Raw genomic sequence first — 21225 nt, forward strand, 5'->3', positions numbered from 1 at the left:
AGCTTCCTGGATCAGGGAGCAAACTCGGGTGGAAGACGTCATAGTTCAAGTAAAAAAAAAAAAAAGACTTGGGCTGGCCATGTAGTGAGACTGGTGGACAATTAGGGCAACAGAGTGGATTGATTGATTATAGAGTTTAGCGCGCCGACCGTCCTGCACTGCACTTCGGCTGGTGCTGATGACTGCTGGGTGTGGTGCATTTCCAAATGGATGCTAAAAAACTGCATAAAGGCTTGGCAGCTCTCAAGAAGGTAGCATGAACTCAACTCAAGACAAACAACAAGGCTGATGTAGCTGGAGACCGCTTGTTCGAAAAACTGTGTTATAGCAACCACTTTTTCAAACCCAATCCCTGGAGAGCGACATAACACAGCGGTTTTAAATGAACAACAAACAACAACACGAAATCCATGCCAACACAAAATAAACAACTTCAACATAAATGCACCATTTCGAATATTTTGGTTTCTGGCCAAACACAACAGGCCATGTTCAGTACAGTTCTTAAGTGTGATGGCAATCGCTCATTATATTTTTAAATGAGCAAAGCCACTCATTGACTAATGGGGTGAAATTTGAGTATTACAGAAGATTTTATTTGCCAAACGTACACCCGGCGGCAAAATAAGCTGGGCACGCGAGTGCGTGGCAAAATGCATCACTGCGACATCTGACGCTGCACTTCTGGTGCCGAGACATAAATGTGCGTGTGCGCCTTCTTGTCTTTTCTTTCGCTTCAAGCGACAAAGGTGATCACATGCAACGTTTTTCACTAGGGGTCCCTTTCATTTTTATGGTGCTTGCGTTCATTTTTGTTCTTTTTTTGTCATGACCCCAACGATATCTGCTCGTGTATTTATTTCTCCCTTTCCATACCTGTTTTAGTAGGTGTGCAAGGTGACTTTTTATCACACTTTTCTCTTTTTTTTTTTAATTTTGGTGTGCTCATTCTGAGTTAAAATTCAACTGCTTGTTGTCGGCCAAAAATACAAAGACACAATGGAATATATGTGGAACAAAGTCTTCACTGAGACGGGCAAGATGTGCTATCTTTCAAATAGGGCAGAGCGAGCCACACGTCATTATCACCGTCCGTCATCGACGCGTGGGTGAGCTAGAAGTGCTGAGCAGAAAAGATGGCCCCTAGCGCCAAACGCCAAAGTTGATCAGCTCCGCCGCTCGAAGTAAAGGAAAAAGCAGGGAGGGACGCTGATGCACGCATCAGTGTCTCGATACCAGAAGTGCAACGTCAGATGGCGCGGTGTGCATTTTGCCACGCGCTTGCGTGCCCCGGCTTATTTTGCCACTGGGTGTACATGCCGCATGCACATGCCAGTAAAAACAACGTATACATTTATGTGCACTTTGCAATAAATTTACAGTGAACACACAACAAAAAAGCCTCTACACTTGCGAGACTGCTCCAGTGGGCATTCACAGAGCCTTCCATTATCTCAAAAATTTTGAATTAAATAGGGCAGCAAAGTAATTCACCCCTTCTGTGTTTATAAATGAGAGCCGAACACCATGCAGACGCGTATTTTTGTACTTCATTATCAGAAAAAATACAGGCGACTTTGCCCCAAGAATGCCGAAACAAAAGAAAAAAAAAAAAACCCTACAAGACAACTTACAAGAACACAATGCTCGCATAGGAGGAAGAAAGCCATCAAACAGCCGAGTCATCTGCCTAAGGCGGGACCACAAAAGGTCACGCCTGACTGTGTTCGTAATATATTCGCCCACCGCGCTACTAAGTGTGACCTACTGATGACATCTCGGTGCTGCCTCGGTGAAGGCTTATGGGTCTTTGTAATTTATGATGGCTCACTGCGCAAGGCTGACTTTCGCGAGGGCAATTTCCGATGGAAATGGCGCTTTACAACCTGCAACCTTTCAACACGCCCACATCACTGCATGAGTGCCGGGAAAATTAATAGCAGGGAAATAACTGAGAGTTCAGTTTAAAATGTAACAAAATGAGGAACCAAACGGCTTCGATTAAACTGGTTGGTTGGTTGGTTGCCTCCCAAACTGATTATTTGCTTGCATTTTCCTCGTCAACATAGGCTACATTAATTTGAGCAAATAGCCATTACTTTAAAGAAAAAAAAAGGGATTCGTTCGACAGGCAGCAGCGAGCAGGTGACAGCTCGGCAAACCGCTAGTTGTCCGTGGTGTTTTGCAAGAGCGGTTCATCTCTAGAGAACTGTTCTCGTTGAGCACCCGGCAGGAGTTGCGTTTTCTTTAACCGCCGTGCTTGAGCCCAATGAGACAATCCTTGCGTCACACTTTGCCCAACGGTGGTTGCAAGCATGCACTTCTTAAGTCTTCAAAAACACCCACGGCACGCACGGATAGCGATGCAACCACGATCGTCAGTAGCACGAAAAATTTGTCGCACATCAAGTGCTAGCCGTTATAGCTACACTCGGTAAGGATATCTAAGCAAGGACCAGACGGTCATGAGCGAGAAACGCAAGAAACAGCCCGCCGGTTAATAAGCGCAGCGATCGGCGCGGGTTGCGCATAGGAGTGACACTACTTCAAAGATAACAAATGATTCACTCAAGGTGGGTAGGGCAGGAAGCGTACAGGTGCAAGTTTACACTGCCCATAGAAAAACGGCAGCTAAAATCATGGGTTTAAATGTTTGGAGCAGTCAGCTACCAAAATCGATCGGGATCGCATTTAGCACTATTCAGCTAGCCGCAGATGACGGGAAAAATGATCTTTTCGGGCTCTTATCAGCAATGGACGATCGCCTAAGCGCCTTGCTGATTTTAAAAGTGCTACGAAGGGCTTTTGAGGGAACAAAATTAAAGCACTTACCCCGACTGTGCATTTCTGAACTTAAGCCGTAATGTTTCTTCTATTATTCTGTTGTTGATTTCCAATAATATCATCTTAACCGGCAAATATAAACTTCTCTCAACAACCCAACTACTACACCGGAAGCCCACGGGGCGGACGCGAGTATTCTTCTTTCAGTCGCCGTTAGTTTCGCACAAGTTCAAACACACGTAAAACAGAAAATAAATAAGCTGACTATACATTTTGTTGATAAATTTTGTGCGTTTTAATAATAAAAAAACTTTAAAAATTATTAAGATCAAATTGTTAGTATGACGTTGATGTACGAACAGAGCGGCGCCAGGCTGGTTCGGCGGTTTCAGCGCGGGGCTTGCGTATCAGTAAGTGCAGTTATCTTCCGAAAAATATTTTATTGCAACTGTTCATGTACATCTCTGCCAAAAAAAAAAAAAAAAAAGTTCAATATCGAAACACATAAAATCATAATTAGCGTACTTACATGTAAATGTGGTCGGTCTAAACGTGTAAACTTGCTGTAAAGGGTATTCGATGTCAGAGCGTTCACATACCCTGCTCCCACTCGTTGATTCTTGCCAATTTGTTTGCCATAATACGAAAAACTGCTGTGCGAAACACTTTTTCTTTGATAGTATGGCGTAAGGAGGCAAACGTCAGTATATTATCTCTATTAAGCAAAGGTACACCTGATTGCGCTGTTGCTCTGTTTCGGCTTTTCGTTGACGTGTTGCAGCGTCATGGAGCCACGCTAATAATATGATAATTTCTTCTTTTTCTTTTTTGCAGCTGTTGTCGCGATGAATTTTGACGCAGATCTCTACTCGAAGCTAGTCACCAATGTTCAACGGGTGCAAGAGTACGAGAACCGGGCTTTGCAAGAGAAGGCATTAGCTCAAATCCCTGTTTCGGAACTGGTGCGCAACGCGCAACTTGCAGTGCTCGATTGCGCGTCCCGAAGAAGTTCCGGCAGCGCGAAGACTGATCCCGGATTTCGAGACTTCTTGTTGGTGGAGCTCCTGCACTGGTTTAAGAACTCCTTCTTCTCCTGGGTGGACACGCTTAGCTGCAGCCGTTGCGGAGGCCCTACAACAGTGACGGGAACTGTCGAGCCCACCGCCGAGGAACAAGGAGGCCACGTGTCGCGTGTGGAGATCCACGGCTGCGCAAAGTGCCAGACGCACGAGAGGTTTCCCCGATACAATCGCCTGGAAAAGCTGCTGGAGACGCGTAGGGGGCGTTGCGGGGAGTGGGCCAACTGCTTCACCCTTTTCGCGCGGACATTGGGCTACGAAGCTCGTTACATACTGGACTGGACCGACCACGTGTGGACGGAGGTGTACTCGCAAACCCAGAGGCGCTGGCTACACTGCGACCCGTGTGAGGCCCTCTGCGATGCGCCTCTTGTCTACGAGGCTGGCTGGGGCAAGAAGCTTTCCTACGTCATTGCCTTCTCCAAGGACGAAGTGCAGGACGTCACTTGGCGCTACACGTCCGACTTCGAGGCTGTCCGAGCGAGGCGCGTGTTCCCCGAGGGGAAGCTGATCGAGATGCTGCTCGCCACCAGCCAGCAGTGCCAGAACAGCTGCACGCGGGAGCGCCGCGAGGAGCTGCTGCGCCGGAGGGTGCTGGAGCTGGCCGAGTTTCTCACCCCCCGCAAGGCCACCGAGGGCGAGCTGCAGGGACGCCTGTCTGGCTCCCTGCAGTGGCGGCAGCAGCGGGGGGAGGTGGGCAGCTGGGCCCCGTTTGCGTTCAGGCCGGCCAGCTGCCGGTGCAGGAGCATCCTCTTCAAGTACTCCTCGGCCATGGACAAGTACTCTGTCTGGGAAGACGGTGTGCAGACTGGCCAGCTGTCGGGCTGGTCAAAGGGAGCCTTCAGCATCGCTGACATGTTTCGTAAGGTTCGATGTGTGTTGCCTCATTCGTAACGCTATTGCTGGTCACTGCAGAAGCTGGCCACAATGTCTTCAGTGTCATAAGGCCTTTAATGAGTAGCCAAGTGCCAAATAGTACTGTGCACTGTTGCAGGGCAGCGACGTGTATTTTGCACTTTGTGGCATTATTTTTACCAACTTACAACTTCATGACCTGGATAACTGCAGTTATTTGCTTTTGTTCCCAACAATTTCAAATTTTTCATCCTTTACTGTGCACTCATGTCTTCCTGGTGCTGCCTAGTGCTACAACTTAATGGGGGTGGTTTATTCGGCCTGCAAAAACTGGATTGCCGTAGTCAACTAAAGGCCAGATTTACTAAATAAATATTATTACCAACCTTATGGTTTGCTACTACTGTGGGTGAAAGTGAATGTTGAGTCACTCTAAAAGAGCCATGAAGACAAAATACAAGTTTGTTTTATCCGAAAGGTTTCGTGTTTTATAGCGTCCCCAGCGCTTGCGCGGCAGCAAATGAAGCCATATTCACTGAGAAATTAATCAATTCAGGTTAAAATTTTGATTCTTTCGCCACATCGTGTGCTTTGGTGATGTCTACAATGAAATCATAACTGCGCATATACAAACTTCCAGTGCGCCATTCGACTCTGCAGCCGTGCTTGCTGTCAAACCTCGCAGATGGCGCTAGCATAGTCAGCACTCCGTCGTTGCTTTTTTTTTTAGATGCGACGCTCAGAGCATCTCTTGTCGGCGGCCCTGTCCTTCCTTCGTGCGTCCGTTGTTGTCCGCGTGCGTTCGTTGTTGTCCGTGTGCGTCCGTTGTTGTCCACAGCCACTCTCCCGCTCTCCTCTCTGATAGCGAACACTCTCTCGCGAGGGCCATTGGATTGGATTCGATTCGATTGGATTGGCTTGGCTTGGATTTGGATTAAAGTGGATTGTGTTGGATTGTGTTGCGTCATAGCCGCGGCAGACGCACTGGCGCCGGTGCGTGCCCAGGTGAGAGCGTGTGCGGCCCAGCGCGCTCTCACTCCGCCGGTGGGCGGCGCTGCGCGCGGTGCTGCGCATGTGCAGTACTCTCTGTCTCCGCGGTTTCCTCTCCTTCGGGCGCGCTGAGCATATAACCGGTGTGCCGCTCTCCGGCGGCCTTTCGGTCGACGGTTGCTCTCTGCTTGCGCTTGAACTCCCCTCAGCGTCGCATCACACCAGGGTTCCCGCGAGGGGAGGTGGGCGTAATTTTTTTTGCTGTATTTACACCTGTCTTGTTTTTGTTATGGTAAAAAGTAATTGTTTTGTGAAACATGGACTATGCGTGACAAACGGGTCACGTAAGGCAACGTCGCTTACGCCAATCGGCCAGTGTCGTAAAAGACAATTCCAAAGCGTCGGACTGCTGTGTATATAAAACAAGCATAGTGCGCCCACTACCAACAGCAGTGCGCATCGGCGCTTCTACGTTTGCGTGTATTTTCGTAATTTTTGTTTACTGCACCATTCTTACTGCTGTAAAATGGATATGCATTGCATTTAGGAGCAAATAGCTCGTTCGGCAAGCTTATAAGCTCCGTCTAAATTGCGTTTGCTTTTGCCGGCTTCAGCCAATCGCACAGCTGGGCTCATATGACTTCATAGGTTCTGTTGCGGGAAAAGAGCTAGTGGGTCGCATGGCCATTCCCTTTTTTCCTAATTATATAGCTTATTTGAGCGAAGGGTGTGTTAAAAGTGGTGTCAGTATGATTCTAACAAGGCAACCTTTCGAATGAACCAAACTTGTGTTTTGTCTTCATGGCTCCTTTAAGGCTAGAAAATAGACGCTTTTGCTGCAACCCACTAATCTGGTTTAACTTTCCGTTAAGATGAAACTTCTTAAAAGAGTTAAAAAACGATAAGTACTTGCATTAACACAATGTGTCGATATTCTATTGCTTGTGTTTACTGGCGAGGCGCGCATGCAGGCAACCGTGTGAGGGTGCCGTCACTGGTTATGTCGGGCTCCGCAGGATGGCAGTACTTATCCGTGTTAAGCACATGACTGTGTCGACTGTGTTGCACATTACAAACTCTACCTCACCGAATGCAAAGTATTGCCTCGAGTCCAATGTGAGTGCGATTAATAACATCTCTGTTGACCCCACCGTTGAGAATCAGGTTGAAACGGAGCAGACGACGCGCACCAGTGTTTTTTTTTCTTCGGCGTGCGGGCGCAGTGGCCCAAGCCGCGCCATGTCCGTGGCGCATCGGCCGTGTCTGTGGCCGTTTCCAGTGTTGCCAAGCGAAGAGCTAAACTTTTCAATGGATACCACCTATACCTTTCCAGGCCATTGGTTAGGAACAGACCGCCAAATATGGAGCTTCACTTTGGTGTGTTGCGCCTATTTCATTGGCCACTTCGGCTACAGTGTTGCATGTGACGGGCAAAACAGTGGCCAATAGTATTCTAGGGCAGCTGCAAGGGTCACCTACCAAAAGTTACCCGATGTGAAAGCACCAATGTTCAGTATGGTGCATTTTATAATAAAGGCTCCAAAAATAGCTTCGATAGCTTGTAATGTCGCAGGTCGGCATGAAAAAAATGGCCCACATTCACATTTTGCACAACTTTTCAGTTTATCCGAGAGTGGTGGCCCCTGAGTGGGTAGTAGGCAGCTTAGCCTACAGTGATGGAGGAACTTGTTATTTTCGGGTCGTGTCACTTTCAAGTCAGCCTAAATGGCACATGTGGCAGCATGATACACATTTTTAATTATGACAGAAAAGTTGTGTTCGACCTGGAAAACAAAAGAACCAGTTAAATATAAAATCTGCAGTACTTCCAGCAGCAGTTACAGTTCTTATGTGCTGTTGCTCAGTCTCTGCATAGTTTCCGAGGAGTGGTTTTTTTAAAATGGCACTTCCTACTGGGCGGCACAATGTATTGTTTGGTGCTCGTGGTCTAATAACACCTGGGGATTCATTGCTGAATCGCAATCATAGCAGCATGCACGGTGCTTGAACTCTGGGAGCATCCAGCACTTCTAAAGCCATTGCAGTGGTGGACTTTCCTGCTCTGACCAGCGTTGCACAAATGTTCTTTGCAAGGAAGAGCAAGACTGGAAGATGAGCTACCTGGCAAGGCGGGAAGACTCGCCTGAAGGGTCGATATCGTGGCGGTTTGACCTCTCTCCTGAAAGGACCGTGGAGAAGGTGGACTTGAGGCTTCCGGGGACCACTTTTGAGAACGGCTGCATCAGCTGGTCTCTCTCTTCTGACGAGGACAGCCTTCTTCTAGGTGGAGGTCAGTCTTAACTTCCTCGTACTTTCTTCTTGTTTCTTCAACTGTCTGGCTTATCAAACTTAAGACTGGCCATGACCTACCTGAGAACATCATGCCATTGTAGGCTCATGACTGATTTCGCTCAAAACTTGCATTTGTGCCTAGTTGACATCACAGTTGCTGAACAATATTCAGAACTTCGCGGGGACCATAAAATGGTCTGTGTACTGGAGTGATAAAAAAAATCACTGGTGCGGTTACATTCAAAACTTTCAAAATATTTAACAAGTGAATTTTTATACTGTGTTATTCTATTGCCAGGAGTCGCTCAGTGTTTTTCTGGTCATGAAACTCCTGCAGCAGTTTGATACAAGGACAAGGGCTGCCGCAAGGGTCACCGCTGTCAGGAACGGTGCATTCCGCACCCGCACCACCCTCGCACAAAGTGCACCGCTGAAGCTGCTGCCCAATCGAGGCAGTTGTAAACAGCGCAGAGAATACTGTGAAGGAAAGTTTGACATCCACCTAAATGCAGCCATACGGCTACAAAGGAAAGCTATACAGCTTTTTCGGAAACTTCGCAGTTGAAGAAAAATTCGTCCTGGTCCAGGATTCGAACCCTCGCGGTACAAACGACTAGCCTCCTGGTTAGTTCAGTTAGCAGAGCGACTGCTCCGGTTAAGCGGTGGTCCCGGGTTCGAATCCTGGACCAGCACAAATTTTTCTTCAACTGCGAAGCTTCTGAGAAAACTTAGCTTTCCTTTGTAGCTGTATGGCTGCGGCTGCATTCAGGTGGATGTCAAACTTTCCTTCTCAGAAACTTACTCCACCTTGGTTGTTTCCCTTAAATCTGGTCGATTGGCGCAGGCAATAGCGTGCTATCACTCATATCTAGTTTGACATACGATGGGGTCTCTGTCTCTCTCTAGTGTCGGGGGTAATTACCGCATTAGTGCATGCAAAGCGCGGGTGCATCCTGGTCGGCAGGGTTACGCTCACTGTGAGGTAAATCATGGGGCCAGAGAGGAATAGGGAAGGCCCCAGTGCACCCTCAGTGCCATCTGCTGGCTCGCTGGGAACACTCCTGTTCTTTTAAGCATTTGATCAAGGAAGGAGCTTCACTATGCGCCCTCAGTAACCCAGGGGTAGAGTCCATGTCTGGGCGTGAACAGCGTGGGTTTGGGCCTCCGCAAAGATAACAAATTTTCCAAAAACCCTTGATTTTTTTTACTATGAAATCTTCTCTTTACTCAGTTCAAGATAATAAAGTGAGCAGCCCGCTTCCATCATGATTGATACCACGCCAGTGCTGGAACACAGAACCTTCGGCTACGGCACAGATATTCAGTTTGAGCGTGCAGCGTAGTGTATCTTGGTGGGACGTAAAGGTCATAAAAGTGGAGCTGATGGGTGCCTTAAAGTTGCTACGATGCACACTTCATTGTGTGTGGCCGTGGCATCAACTTCTCTGTTCCCATTGGTGTTGCTATCATCAGCTACTGCCAAGGAAGTGCCACTGGGCTAGGACAAAGTGGTATATACACTTTTCTGTGGGCTCATGCTTTTTCTTTTTTTTTTTCGAAGACGGCCTCATGCCAGAAATTAGCCAAGCATCCCACCTCATTGTGTCATTTGGTAAATCACTAAAGTTGGTTGAAATGGATGGGGGAATGGATGCGTTGTTCTGGTCGTGGTTAAAAGCAGAAAAGAGAGCAAAAGCACACCACCTGACAACATGCTGTCTTGGGCACAGGCGAGTTGAAGAATCAGTGTCCACATGTAAATGTGCTGCAGATGGACTGTCACGATCAAAAATTACTCATGTATCAACGGGCAGACCAAACCTAAACTTAGTAAAACCTCCCTGTGCGATCAAACAAAAGCTAAATCCAGTGGCCACGGTCAAACTCTCACGAGCTGAGGCTTTCACGCAGTGAATGACACATTCAAAATGGGACAAGAAGGAGCTACTTCGGGCTTTGTACAACTTGTGCAAATATGTACCCGCCTGATGCTTTGAATATGCACACATTGCTTGGAGCAACATTCGCCCTTCAAGTTTTGCACTGTGTGATGGCTTGAGAATGTGCGTGCAATATTGAGCGCTGTTGAGATCTTGTCATGCCAACAGGTGTGTGTTGGGTAGTAGAAAAATGACAACAGGCCTACCATTGCCAGTTACGGCATGGCTAACACAGCCATCCGTCATCCTTTGCTGTCTGCAAATCTAACCTTTACGCTTGCCACCACTGCAGCCATTGCTGGCCGAATTCCTTACCGGTTTACGTTAGCTTCCATTTGTTGGTACTGCATTGGATGTCTTCTGGGATAATTGATGAGCAGAATAGTTAATGGAGAAATAGTGATGGCAGTGACCGGACTGTTAAATCGATTTAGGTTGGCATAGGTTGTCCTGCAAACATAGTGACGCCAAATATTGACTCTGGCTTGGCCACGAAGAGTTTGCAAGCTTTTAAAAAGCCTGTAAACTTTCAAATCCAACTATGCTCGAGTTCAAAGGGACTGCGGCACTTGAAGTGCACCAAAAAAATTTTGAGAGGTCGCTGTTGAAGTCCGAGCTGGTGAGAGGATTGTCATCTGGGTTCTGCATGTGCTCTTAATCCTGAGCTTGGAGAAATGTGTCTAAGGGATGCGCTCAAAGTTGTGGCGGAACACCAATGATGGTTGGTGCAGATGCTGACCAGGCTGTGTGGCAGCAGTACAAGTGCATGGGCTCCTTGGCGTTCCCATAAGCAGCATTTAAAAATTTTGACAGCGGCTTGCATCAACCGGGTGTCCTTTGGGCAGGCATCTGTGGTTCAAACAACAAGGAAGTACTCACTTTTGACAACACGATTCTCTTTCAATTGGAAATGCACCTTTTGTGTGGGGATTTTTAATTAGCAAGCACCGTCTCATTGAAAGTCAGAAGGAACAGTGTGTGGTTAGTAGTCTTTGACACAGTGTTATTGGCGAGAAGACTCGCCACAGTGCTGGTCAAGCGGATGCTTGAAATTGCCCGCAGTCGAAAGAGGAGCTAGGGAGGACAGAAAGAGAAAGGGCCAATGTGTTGACAAATGAACAGAAAGGAAGCATGCAGCCAGCTTGCAGGCATTACTTATCCAAACCAAAATGAACTGGGATGCTGCGAAGCAGAACGCTGAGGAGCTGTGTGTCAGGATGATTGAGGTAGATTTTCCAGCATTCCTTTGTGATTCGTCGCTCATATACTGGTTCTCAGAATATATTCTGTTTGCAGACGAGTTTGCTGTTTGCTTATGCTCTGTTTTTGACAAAGTGGCGCATCGTGTGTCGCAGCCGCATGCTGATTTTGCATCATGCGCTGCTGTCATAAAATTAGAGAATTTTATTTTGTAGCACCAGTGCTGTGCATCTTTCTGCAATAATTTAAAATGCTATTTCAATTCAGGGGCACCTCGAGCTAGGAACCGGCTTCCTTGTGTCCTGCACCAGGTCAATAGGACGGGGGGCTGATGCCACGGACATGTGCTATTTAATATTTGTTCGGTTCTGGGCGGCCAAAGAACCATTTTACCAGCGAAAAACGGGCAGGGACCTAGAAAGAAGTAGACGGGACACTCGCTAGTAAAGAACCAAACCACCTTAGCTGTAGCTGCCTACAGTTTTTCTTTTCTTTCAAGAAAAGTTTTAGTTTAGTTACAACACAAGGCTACCACGCTTGAATTCCTTATGGGACCTCCTTCCACGACTCGTGGGCGGCTTCGTTAGTTGTGAGTGTGGGCTCTTGGTATGGATGAGGACGACACTGCCACGAGCAAGCAGCCCTGTGTTATGCCCACGCTGATAATTGTCGCTCACACGTGTCTACCGCAAACAGCCATCAGCCGTCACCCTTGTTTGGTGCGATGTGTTCGAAAGCAAACGTGATTGTGCCCTTGGTTTTATCCAAAGCATGTGTGGTTACAGGGATGAATAAGCCCATGCAAAAAGAAAGAGGGGACATGCGCATGCATGGCCAGAAGGGCACGAGCAGTGCTTCTGGCCTCTATGGATGCTTTCCACGTCGTGAAAAAGGACCTCTGCGAGGCAGTCTTAGCACAAATAAGACGACGACGGTTGAAGATAAGACAGGCGCCTGTCTCGCCTGCCACCGTCCTCTTCTTTGCGCTAAGACTCCCATTCAGTATGCACCAACTAGCCCAACAGCATGTTTTATTCCGTGAGCTGTCTTTAAGGCGACAAATTGTGAAGCTAACTAAACTATCTTTGCCCTTAGCAGCCCTCTAAGGGACACTGAAGTGATTTGTAAACATTGCGGGATTACTAGCGCAAATTGTAGTCCGGGTCCGTAGGCCATGTTTCGACCACTCTAAATGCGTTTACGCGAATTTACTTAGTAGAAAAACCAATTCGAAAATGCTGTCCTCCTCTCTGCACTCTCGCCCATTTTCTGTGGCGTTTTCGTGTGACGTCAGGAGGAGATGACTTGGCTTGACAGCGCTACTGCACGGCTCGCCGACCTTCCGACAAAGCCAGTCGGCCCAGCATTTTGTCCGCCGGCCGGCGGCGGGTTGTCGCAATTCGTTCGCTCAGCTGAAACTAAGCCACAACACATTTGTAAATGGAAGAATGTGCCTTTCTTTACTTTGTTAGCTTGTACACTGTATCAAGCTCCAAGTCCACGTCGCTCCACACAAGTGCTGCACAAGCGCACATGCGATGCTTCGCTGACTGGTATACTAGTAGGAAAATCTAAGGCCACTTGAAGGTGGGAGAAGAGTCAGCGAAGTCAATATACGTACTAAGGAAATAAAATCAACTGAAACTTTTACCGTACAGCATAAAACTAGGGAGCAGGAAGCACTTTTTTGCACTGGGTAAACAAGCACAGCAGTCAGCAGCACGACCACACATTGCGAACGCTTTTCCGTCTAAGAAATGCAATTGATAGACGTGAGATATTGTGGAAATTTGGGGGACGCTTACTGCACGAGCACTGTACAACAAATATTCACCAAAGCTGCTTGAAATGCTAAAACTAAATAAGAATGTAGACTGGTTATACATTGTATTTCCCACACAGGCAGCGCTGGCCCGTAGCCGAGTGGTCTGGAGCGCTAGGTGTGTGCAAGTCGGAAGTTCTAATACCGGAGGCTACGTTTCTTTGTGTGTGTGTGTGTGTGTGTGATTTTTGTTGTTTTTTTGTTTTCAGCTGATGTTTTCTATATACTGAGTTCAACATTTTTGCGGGTCGTAACATTCACTGCTCCACAAGTGAGTTCGCAGAACGCGTGCAGACTGACACTGACGTGCTTGCAAGTTCTCGTTGGCGTGCTGTTGCCACAAGCACCGACTGCTTGCAGTCAGTGGGCACAGGCCAGAATCAGCAGATCCTTGGCCTAGTGAGAACACGCTTTTTACGATACAGGCATGAGTGAGGCAAGCTCCAAATATGGGGGGAAAGCACATGGCATTTGAGCGTTTGCGGTGACGCGGAGGGTGTTCATCCACTGCGTAGGCCTCGGCTAGTGATTGCTACAATTTTAAGCTGTCTTGGGAAATTTATTTATCTTAAACATTTCACAGCCGACAACATGGCAGAAGCACGGTATGGCGATTATTGAGATATCAAGAATGTCCATCCAACGATAACGTCGGATGTCAAGCATGACCCAGAACCCCCCAAGGGTCGGTTCTGGGTCCCCTTCTATTTATTTTGTTTATTAACGACATAGTAAATGATATCCCTGTAAATATTAGGCTGTATGCTGACGATTGCATTATTTACTCTGAAATCAAATCGCCAAAGGACCAAGTTTTGTTAAATGAGTCACTAAACAAGGTTATTTCCTGGTGCGAGGCTTGGAAAATGTCAATCAATTTTGAAAAAACGGTGTACATGTCTATTTCTCATAAGAAAAACAAATTAAATTTTTAATATTTTACAAACAATGCCATTCTTTCCGAGGCTCAATCCTACAAATATCTTGGGTTGTGGATAACAAGCGATCTTAACTGGACAAAACACGTTGACATAGTAACTTCCAAGGCTAATCAGAAACTATTCTTTTTACGAAGGACTTTGAAACTTCCACCTCCATCCGTCCGTATTCTTGCTTACAAATCGATAGTCCTGCCCATACTTGATTATGCCGCAGTGATCTGGGATTCATTTACTCAAATTAACATTCATAAAGTAGAAAAAATACAAAGAAGAGCAGTTCGCTTCATATATAACAGTTATGGACGAACCTTGGTAACTGAACTGTTAGTCAGAGCTAACTTACCCTCACTTTCAGAAAGAAACCGCATATCCCGATTAAAATATCTATATCAATTAATTAATGGGCATTACAAGATAGATATTGGAAAAATTATTTCATTTTCTTCAGGTTACGCCACTAGACAACGCCATGATCGTACAATAACTCCGTTCCATACCCGCAATAATTGCTTCAAATATTCTTTTTTCCCTAGAACTGTGCAGGATTGGAATAGTTTAAATAACCATCAAGTCACAAAACAATCTTTAGCATCCTTTGCCGCTGGTCTAGAATAGCCGAGAAAATAATTTTACTTGTGTGCTAGCATTGTTTTATTTTCGTAAAATGAGAGTGATGTTTCATCTGTACTATTTTGTTACGTTTGTTTACGTTTGTAAAACGCAAGTGATGGTTCTTTGCCTTGTGTTATTATATGGCTGCCTACTATGGGAAATGTGAGTGACTGTTCCACCTGCTTGCATTGTGTTATATGCTAATATTTTCGTCTTTTGTACCCACCTGCTAAAATCCCTCCAGGGGATTGCCGTACCCATAAATAAATAAATAAATAAATAAATAAATAAATAAATAAACAATGTTGTTTTACTGAACCGAAATCGAAACTTGTTTGAATGCTAATCTTGGACATTTTCCAATCATGGTGCACCTCCTCCTGACGTCACAGCCGTTAGTTGGTGCGGCTGCCGCAGACCGCGCATGGTAGTTTTTCTTCTTTCGGGCTTTATAAAATAATTACGTACTTATCAGCTGGATAAACGATGAAAAGTGTGTTAATTTGAGCCAGTCTGCGCAGTGCAAGCAAAAACGGGAGCTTGACAAATTAACTTCAGTGTCCCTTTAATGTTGTGTTTTCTGTGCCACATTTTTAGGGGCTGCCAAAGCACATAGCGTGATGGCAGATGTGGAAATGCCCTTTGCAGCTACGAGGAAAGATTCAGTGCCGGGAACGGGAAATACGTCTTGTGTGGCTGCGGGTGTGCTCAGATGACATCGTTCACCATGCCCCACCCCCTCTCCTGGCATTGTGGTTTAGCAGTTGGCTGCTGTTGCACCAGAGTGGGATAACAGCACCGCTGTGCACGACCAAGGGGGCGATGGCATTGGGGGTTGGATAACACTGAGCCTAGCAAGTCTGTTGGTGATCGCGGCTGCTCAACTTTGAAACAGGGCTGGTACTAGGCCAAATGTGTTTTGGCCACATTAACGTTGTACTAACGTGCGTTTGCGTCAGTCGTCATTGAGGGGCCTGCTTCTTCAGTCTTTCATCATCGCACTGGCTTCACAGTGGTTCTTTGCTGAATAGTCCCGTCTCAGACGTTCTATGTAGGCAGGCACCTCCAGAAGAAGAAAAAATGACATTCCTTCAGCTGTGTGATTCCATGACAGGTGAAACATTCATGTGCACTTGCATTTTTAATTTTTTTATGAGTTATGCCCATGCAAGTTACCCTTAAAGGTGGACTGTGCTTTCCCGATTGTGCATACTTTTTGAGAAAAAATTGTGCGATCGTGCCGCCTATGACACGCTGTTTCCAATGTCTGCAGTTTTCCCTCAACTTTGTGACGTGGTACACAGCAAGTTGCGAGAGTTTTGTCTAAAATTAGCTTGAAACTAGAACGGTAGTACGCAAAAAGCAAGCTTTGCATCCTGCAAGAGACAAGAAATTTTTTTAGTCATGAAATCCGTTTGGATGCTTAATAGCTGCTCTCTTGGACGTCCCCATTCCATTCAGTATCTGTAAGTGACCAACTTGTGATTGGTCACGTTGGCCAGGTACTTCTAAACACATAAGATATACAGAATTTACTACAAAGCAGGTGAGTCTTTTGTCGTGGGTTGTATTTTTCCTCCCTGTGAAAATCAGATGGCCGCAAACGAAGGAAGAAACTAAACACAGCAAAGCGGCAGGCACCTTTCAGGGTATTTGGGACAATTCTGGTATTGTCTCAGCCTCGTTAAAGGAACCATGAAAACAAAATACTAGTTTGGTTGCCTCAACAGATTGTCATGTCGGGATGTCGGTCATGCCAATTCTAATGGAAACTTGAAAACAGTAACGGCAAACAGATAAAAGAGTGGCCACTCACCAGCCAGACGATTGCGCTGTTGTGTGGGACCTTTGGTTTTGTCTGATTACGCCACTCGAGTGTTTGCTTGCAGGTAACACGTCGATTACACCGTCTTTGCTACCTCACCAATGTCGTCTCTGTTTTGTAGCGAGAAATTTGAAGGTTCGGCAATATCTTCGAGCTGTCTTGTTTTTCTTTGTTTGGCACAAACATCATTTGGGGCTTGAGTGGATTTGCGAGAGTTACTAAGGCTGACTCTGAAATCTGATGAGGTTATATGTTGTCTTCATGGTGTCAGAGTTTACCCATATAGTACTATTCACATCAAAATAGCGCATCTTTGACAAGAAAAAGAGAAATGCTGGACCCGTGGAGCTATCTTGTACACATTTTGGGCTGAGCAGCAAATGGGGAGCACTGTATTTGTCTCTGCCATAGCTCCTGGTAGAAGATCGCCGCTGCGGCTGAATGCTGTTATTCTGGGACAAGCGGAAATTGCAAAAGTTGCAGCCTACACTTCATTCCGCACCTTAAGGCACATTCCCACTGGCGATGCGCCTCGTCGCGCGACGAAAAGCGACGTCGCAAAGCGACGAGCCGGCCGTCGCTTTTCGGCGTTTTGCGACGGAGGAGCCGATCGCTCTCGGTCCGAATTCCCTCGTCGCGCGACGGCCCCGCAAAACCGGTAAGCCAATCATGGCCGCGGAGTAGGCTGACGTAGCCGGAAACGAAACGTTTCTTTACATCCGGTATGCAAACGCTGCGGGCGGGTGGGCGAGGACGAGCCACGAGCCGCCGCCTCCACCGCCGCTGTATGGTCCCTAGAAATATGCCGCTGGCTCGCTCGGCCAGGCGCTTGGCCCGCTATCGCTGTACCCGCCGGGTCGGGCCGGCAAGCAACTTCCCGTGTGCATCGGTTCTTTGGTCAGTGGCTTCAGCGTACGCGTGCACTAATCAACGAATAGCGTGGAACTCATCAGTGTGGAGAAGCGTGTATGGATTGTAAAAGCAAGTAATCATCGTATAGAGCTAGGTGGACAGCGAGACGGTAGGTTGACTTGCAGCCTCATCGTACTATGGGTGCTATGGGCGACTGGTAAACACGCGTAGAGTTCGGTGGCGTCAGAACATTGCGCCTGTGAAAAGAAGCGACATTTGTGGGCCGTGATGCGGGTGTTGTGGCGTGAAAGCAAGCGTGTGCATTTCTTCGTGCAATAATATGTTGAAAAGAGCGTTCTTGAGTTTGTTATTTTCTGCTCCTCCCGCAACCCGTAAATGTTTTCGGCATTGCTCCAGGTTAGTAGCATGTGTTTTAGTTTGATTTCTACCTGCTTTTGTCGCGTAACATCATTTTCTTTGACTGCGAATGGTTGACGCACCAACAAGGTCGTACAAGTCGGGAAGCAGCTGCGCTGAACGTAGTCGCATCATCGCTCATCGCAAGTGCGAACACCACCTCAAGGCCTCATCGCGCGACGCGCGCCGTCGCGCGACGAGACAAATCGCCAGTGGGAATGTGCCTTTAGGGCTGTGCATTTATAGTCAGAACTAGTGTGTCATTGTATTGTTAGAAGTTTTTTACGGGACCCCCATGATGCTTCGCATCCTCCTCATGGTTCCCCACGAAAAGATGGTGTAATTTTTTGTTTTTGTGAGCGACTGACATGTCACTTCTTCTTTCTTTCCAGTTACTGGAGTGCATTCCATAACGCCACGCAAGAAGTTAAAGTTCCTGTGCTTGAAGGCAGTTGTGTCTGGGGGTCAGGGAGCGAACGCCTGGCAACATGCTCAGCTATGCCGGGAATCCCTCAACGACCAGCAGTACAGCCTGGAAGTAGCCCTGACTCTCTCGGACTGATGAGTTGGATGCTCGTATTACTCTCTTTTTTTTGTGTGTGTGTAGGCTTGGAAAGTTTCTGAGCTGCTGCATAGGCCCTTCCAGCCCCAAGATTTATCATAGTTCCTTAATTTTTATACGCATTGTTATGAGCTCTTGAGCGTACAATAAATTACTGTTATGCAAGTGGGTGTTCTGCAAAATTTTCCGAGCTGTGTCATTCAGTCATGCAGCAAAACATTTGTGAGGTCTCTGGCTTTGGTTGGCCAGACAAGCCCAGCTGTGTCAGTGGCAAGTTAATGAGTGAGCTAAGCTGGCATTGTTCAGCGCTGACGGTTGTACTTCCGGGCCACACAAAATGGCCTGGAAGAGAAGTGGCTCAGCACTAATATGAAGTCAGGTTTACTGGCAGATCCAGAGGGGGGTCCGGATGTCCTGGCCCTCCTCAATTTCCTTAATTTATACCCCAAGATGACCCCCGAGGTTGAAGAAAAAGTCGAGTTTTATTTATGGTTTTCCAAATTTTCGGTGAATAAAAAAAAGGCTACTACCCTCCTTCTCATTATCATCATCATATATAGAAGCTGACTTCCCCCACCCCCGTTAGAAAGAGCCCAAACCTGCCCCTGGTCAAGTTAGACATTTGATCAAATCAAAAATGAAATTTTGGGGGTCTTTTGCTCACTCGGAAATGTATGGAGCACATGCGCTTTCCTTTTCAGCAAATTTTACTGCCTCACTAGCGATTTGTCTAGCTAGGAGCAGCAACAAGGGAAAAGGCAGTGTGCCCAGGTGGTAAAATGTTACGTCGGCCATTCACTGGAACCCTTGCTTGCCTGCTGCCCCTGCCCTGTCCTGCACTTTGCATTCTTAAAAGCATGCGCATTTGGCAACAGATGAGATGTGGGCACAAAACTATGATCGTCATTTCTGAAGCACGTAATACTGTTTTTTTTTTCTTTCCACGTGTCAGGCTGAAAGTTTTCACTTTTCTTTCGCAAGCATTGAGGGATGCATGGACTCATTGGTAATAATGAGGCACGGTTTTTTTGTACCCAGTGCCGGATTAAGGTGGGGGAGCTGCTACTTGGGCCCCCACTGGGTTGCTGCCCACGTTTGCTGCCTCGAAAACGCGTGGATGAGGCTTCAATCTCAACTGCTGTGTGGAAGCTAACCTGTGGTGGGCGGAGACGGGCACCTTATGCTGGGCAGCCTTCACGTTTGTTTCGGCGAAGTCCCAGTTTCTTTCCCCAGTTTTTTCTCGTTGGATTCGTTCCTTTTGAATCGCATACTACCAGGCTTACACCGCATGTTATCTCATTTTCAAGAGAACGGTATTTCAACTGACAACTGCAGGGGTCAGACCATGCGAGCAGCAGGTCAAGGAAATACTAGGGCCTTTCAAGCTTACAAAATATGGGAACACTTTGGCCATCCATGTGCCTTGGTCACCGCCCCAACTTAGTTGGAGTGTGAAGTCTGTGTTGTTTTGTCGAGGCAGTAAGGTTTTCCAGCCTAACGCAGTGGCTGGGTTTTATTTTCTGCATTTCAAAAATCCTTGAGCTCATTTCTAAAAAGCCTTGACTGAGGGGGAACACCTTGTTGCCTGAAAAGCCTATCAAACAAAAAAAGGTGGTCTCAGCATGCAGATTCTCACAAACAAATCGTTGCCAAGCTTTCACACATTGAGTCTTGTCGGCAGACACTTGCGACTCGCGTGGAAGCACGGTCATGAAGTGGCACGAGGTTTTTAGGGTTGTTCGATAGGGCGAGTGTTGACCTCCAGAAACCTGGTCCAGACCTGCCAATGACTGTGGCCTTGCTGAATTAATTGGACAAGTTCGTGAGATCTCTGCGACCCCGATTCCAAGTTCTTGAGGTATAGGTGCAAAGTCAATGAGCGTATAGCTCATTGCTCCACTTCAACGAAGCTTCTAGCAGAACAGAAAGGCGAGAGGGCATTGGGCAGCAGGAGGTTTGATAGAGGGACTGCGACTGCCATCCTCTGGCGGAAATTTCAGTGTATAGTGCTTCCCGGGAAGTTCATTGCAACGACCACCTGGTCAATCAAGCTAGTGCATTGGTGAAAACGGATGAGAACGATCTCTGTTCCGCTTGCCAAGAGACAAGCGTGAACAGTCTGCTCAGAACGTTGGAGCAAAAAGATATTGTATGCATTTTTCCAAGTGGGTCTATTGTATTTACGTATACCTTACTATTCCTGTGATTAACTGCGATACTGAGTGCTCCTTTTCAAAACCGTCCTCAACTGAAAATTGCTCGTGCTCCACCATCATTGAGAAGAAGCTGAGTTCTTCAGGTCTCACATCGATCAAAAGGAACCTGCAGAGAAGTATTTATTTTGACAAAGCAATATGTGAATTTGCAGGTTTGAAAATCGGCAAGGTACTGTTTTAGATATTATGTTTGTTCGTAATCTACCCTGGTGCTAGTATTTCTCATCGGCTTGATTTTGATCATTGCACATCAGAAGGGCAGTGGGTTTTTGTTCCATTATCACCAGTGATGAGGTTTGGGTCTGACATGACTGCTTTTCCTTGATGTCGTAGATGTAAACTTCGATTTAAATGTGAAGTCATTGTATATGATTTCTATGGTCCTTAGGTGTTTAAAGGATGGGACTGTACATACGTTTTGTCGAATTTTATGCGTTTATCACTTCAAATGGAATGTTTAATTTTTTGTTTGTTTGTTTGAAGAAAGTGCTTATCTGTTCTTTGGCCTGAGCTGCATGCTGACGTGGCACTCCGTGGAATTGTGAATTCATGATGAACTTACAAGTAATACCTACACGACCGTTTCGAAGGTCTTCCAAACGCCTTCAAACCAATTGTCTCTCGAGTGCTCCATTGTAAATGCTTAGGGCGCACTTGTAAGTGGGCATTCAACCGTCAATCGAAAGTTGCTGTGTAGCATAGGCATAAAACATGCCAACCAACGTGCAAAGGTCAGCAGGCTCGCTCGTGAGTGCACTGCCGCGCCATCCATCCACCACTTGCGCGTGAGGGATGAGTGAGCCTCGCCATCGTTACTGGCAACTCGTGACCGGTACCG

General features: G+C 46.8%; 2 protein-coding genes across 4 annotated transcripts in view; one reads left to right on the forward strand and one right to left on the reverse strand.

Annotated features, from left to right (window-relative positions):
- Arpc2 (Actin-related protein 2/3 complex, subunit 2) overlaps window positions 1-2990 on the reverse strand; it is a 39809-nt gene extending 36819 nt beyond the window's left edge. Inside the window, exon 1 of the mRNA XM_077700868.1 lies at window positions 2833-2990. Within this exon, the coding sequence (XP_077556994.1) occupies window positions 2833-2906 (74 nt within the window). The 5' untranslated portion in view covers window positions 2907-2990. The remainder of the gene's footprint in view (window positions 1-2832) is intronic.
- A 61-nt stretch (window positions 2991-3051) lies between these two features.
- Pngl (N-glycanase Pngl) lies at window positions 3052-18353 on the forward strand. 3 transcript variants are annotated; one of them, XM_077700865.1, is made up of 4 exons: window positions 3052-3194; window positions 3619-4730; window positions 7803-7998; window positions 18002-18353. In XM_077700865.1, exons 2-4 carry the CDS (start codon window positions 3630-3632, stop codon window positions 18169-18171), a joined length of 1467 nt encoding a protein of 488 aa, XP_077556991.1. In that variant the 5' UTR covers window positions 3052-3194; window positions 3619-3629; the 3' UTR covers window positions 18172-18353. The 3 variants fall into 3 exon arrangements, with proteins under 3 accessions (XP_077556991.1, XP_077556993.1, XP_077556992.1); XM_077700867.1 differs by having other exon boundaries at window positions 3619-4725; window positions 7807-7998; XM_077700866.1 differs by lacking the exon at window positions 3052-3194 and adding an exon at window positions 3308-3512.
- The last annotated feature ends 2872 nt before the right edge of the window (window positions 18354-21225 follow it).

The sequence above is a fragment of the Haemaphysalis longicornis genome, unplaced genomic scaffold (assembly GCF_048455015.1).
Source record: "Haemaphysalis longicornis isolate Haplotype H1 unplaced genomic scaffold, Haemaphysalis longicornis Haplotype H1 scaffold_2, whole genome shotgun sequence".
NCBI lineage: Eukaryota > Metazoa > Arthropoda > Arachnida > Ixodida > Ixodidae > Haemaphysalis > Haemaphysalis longicornis.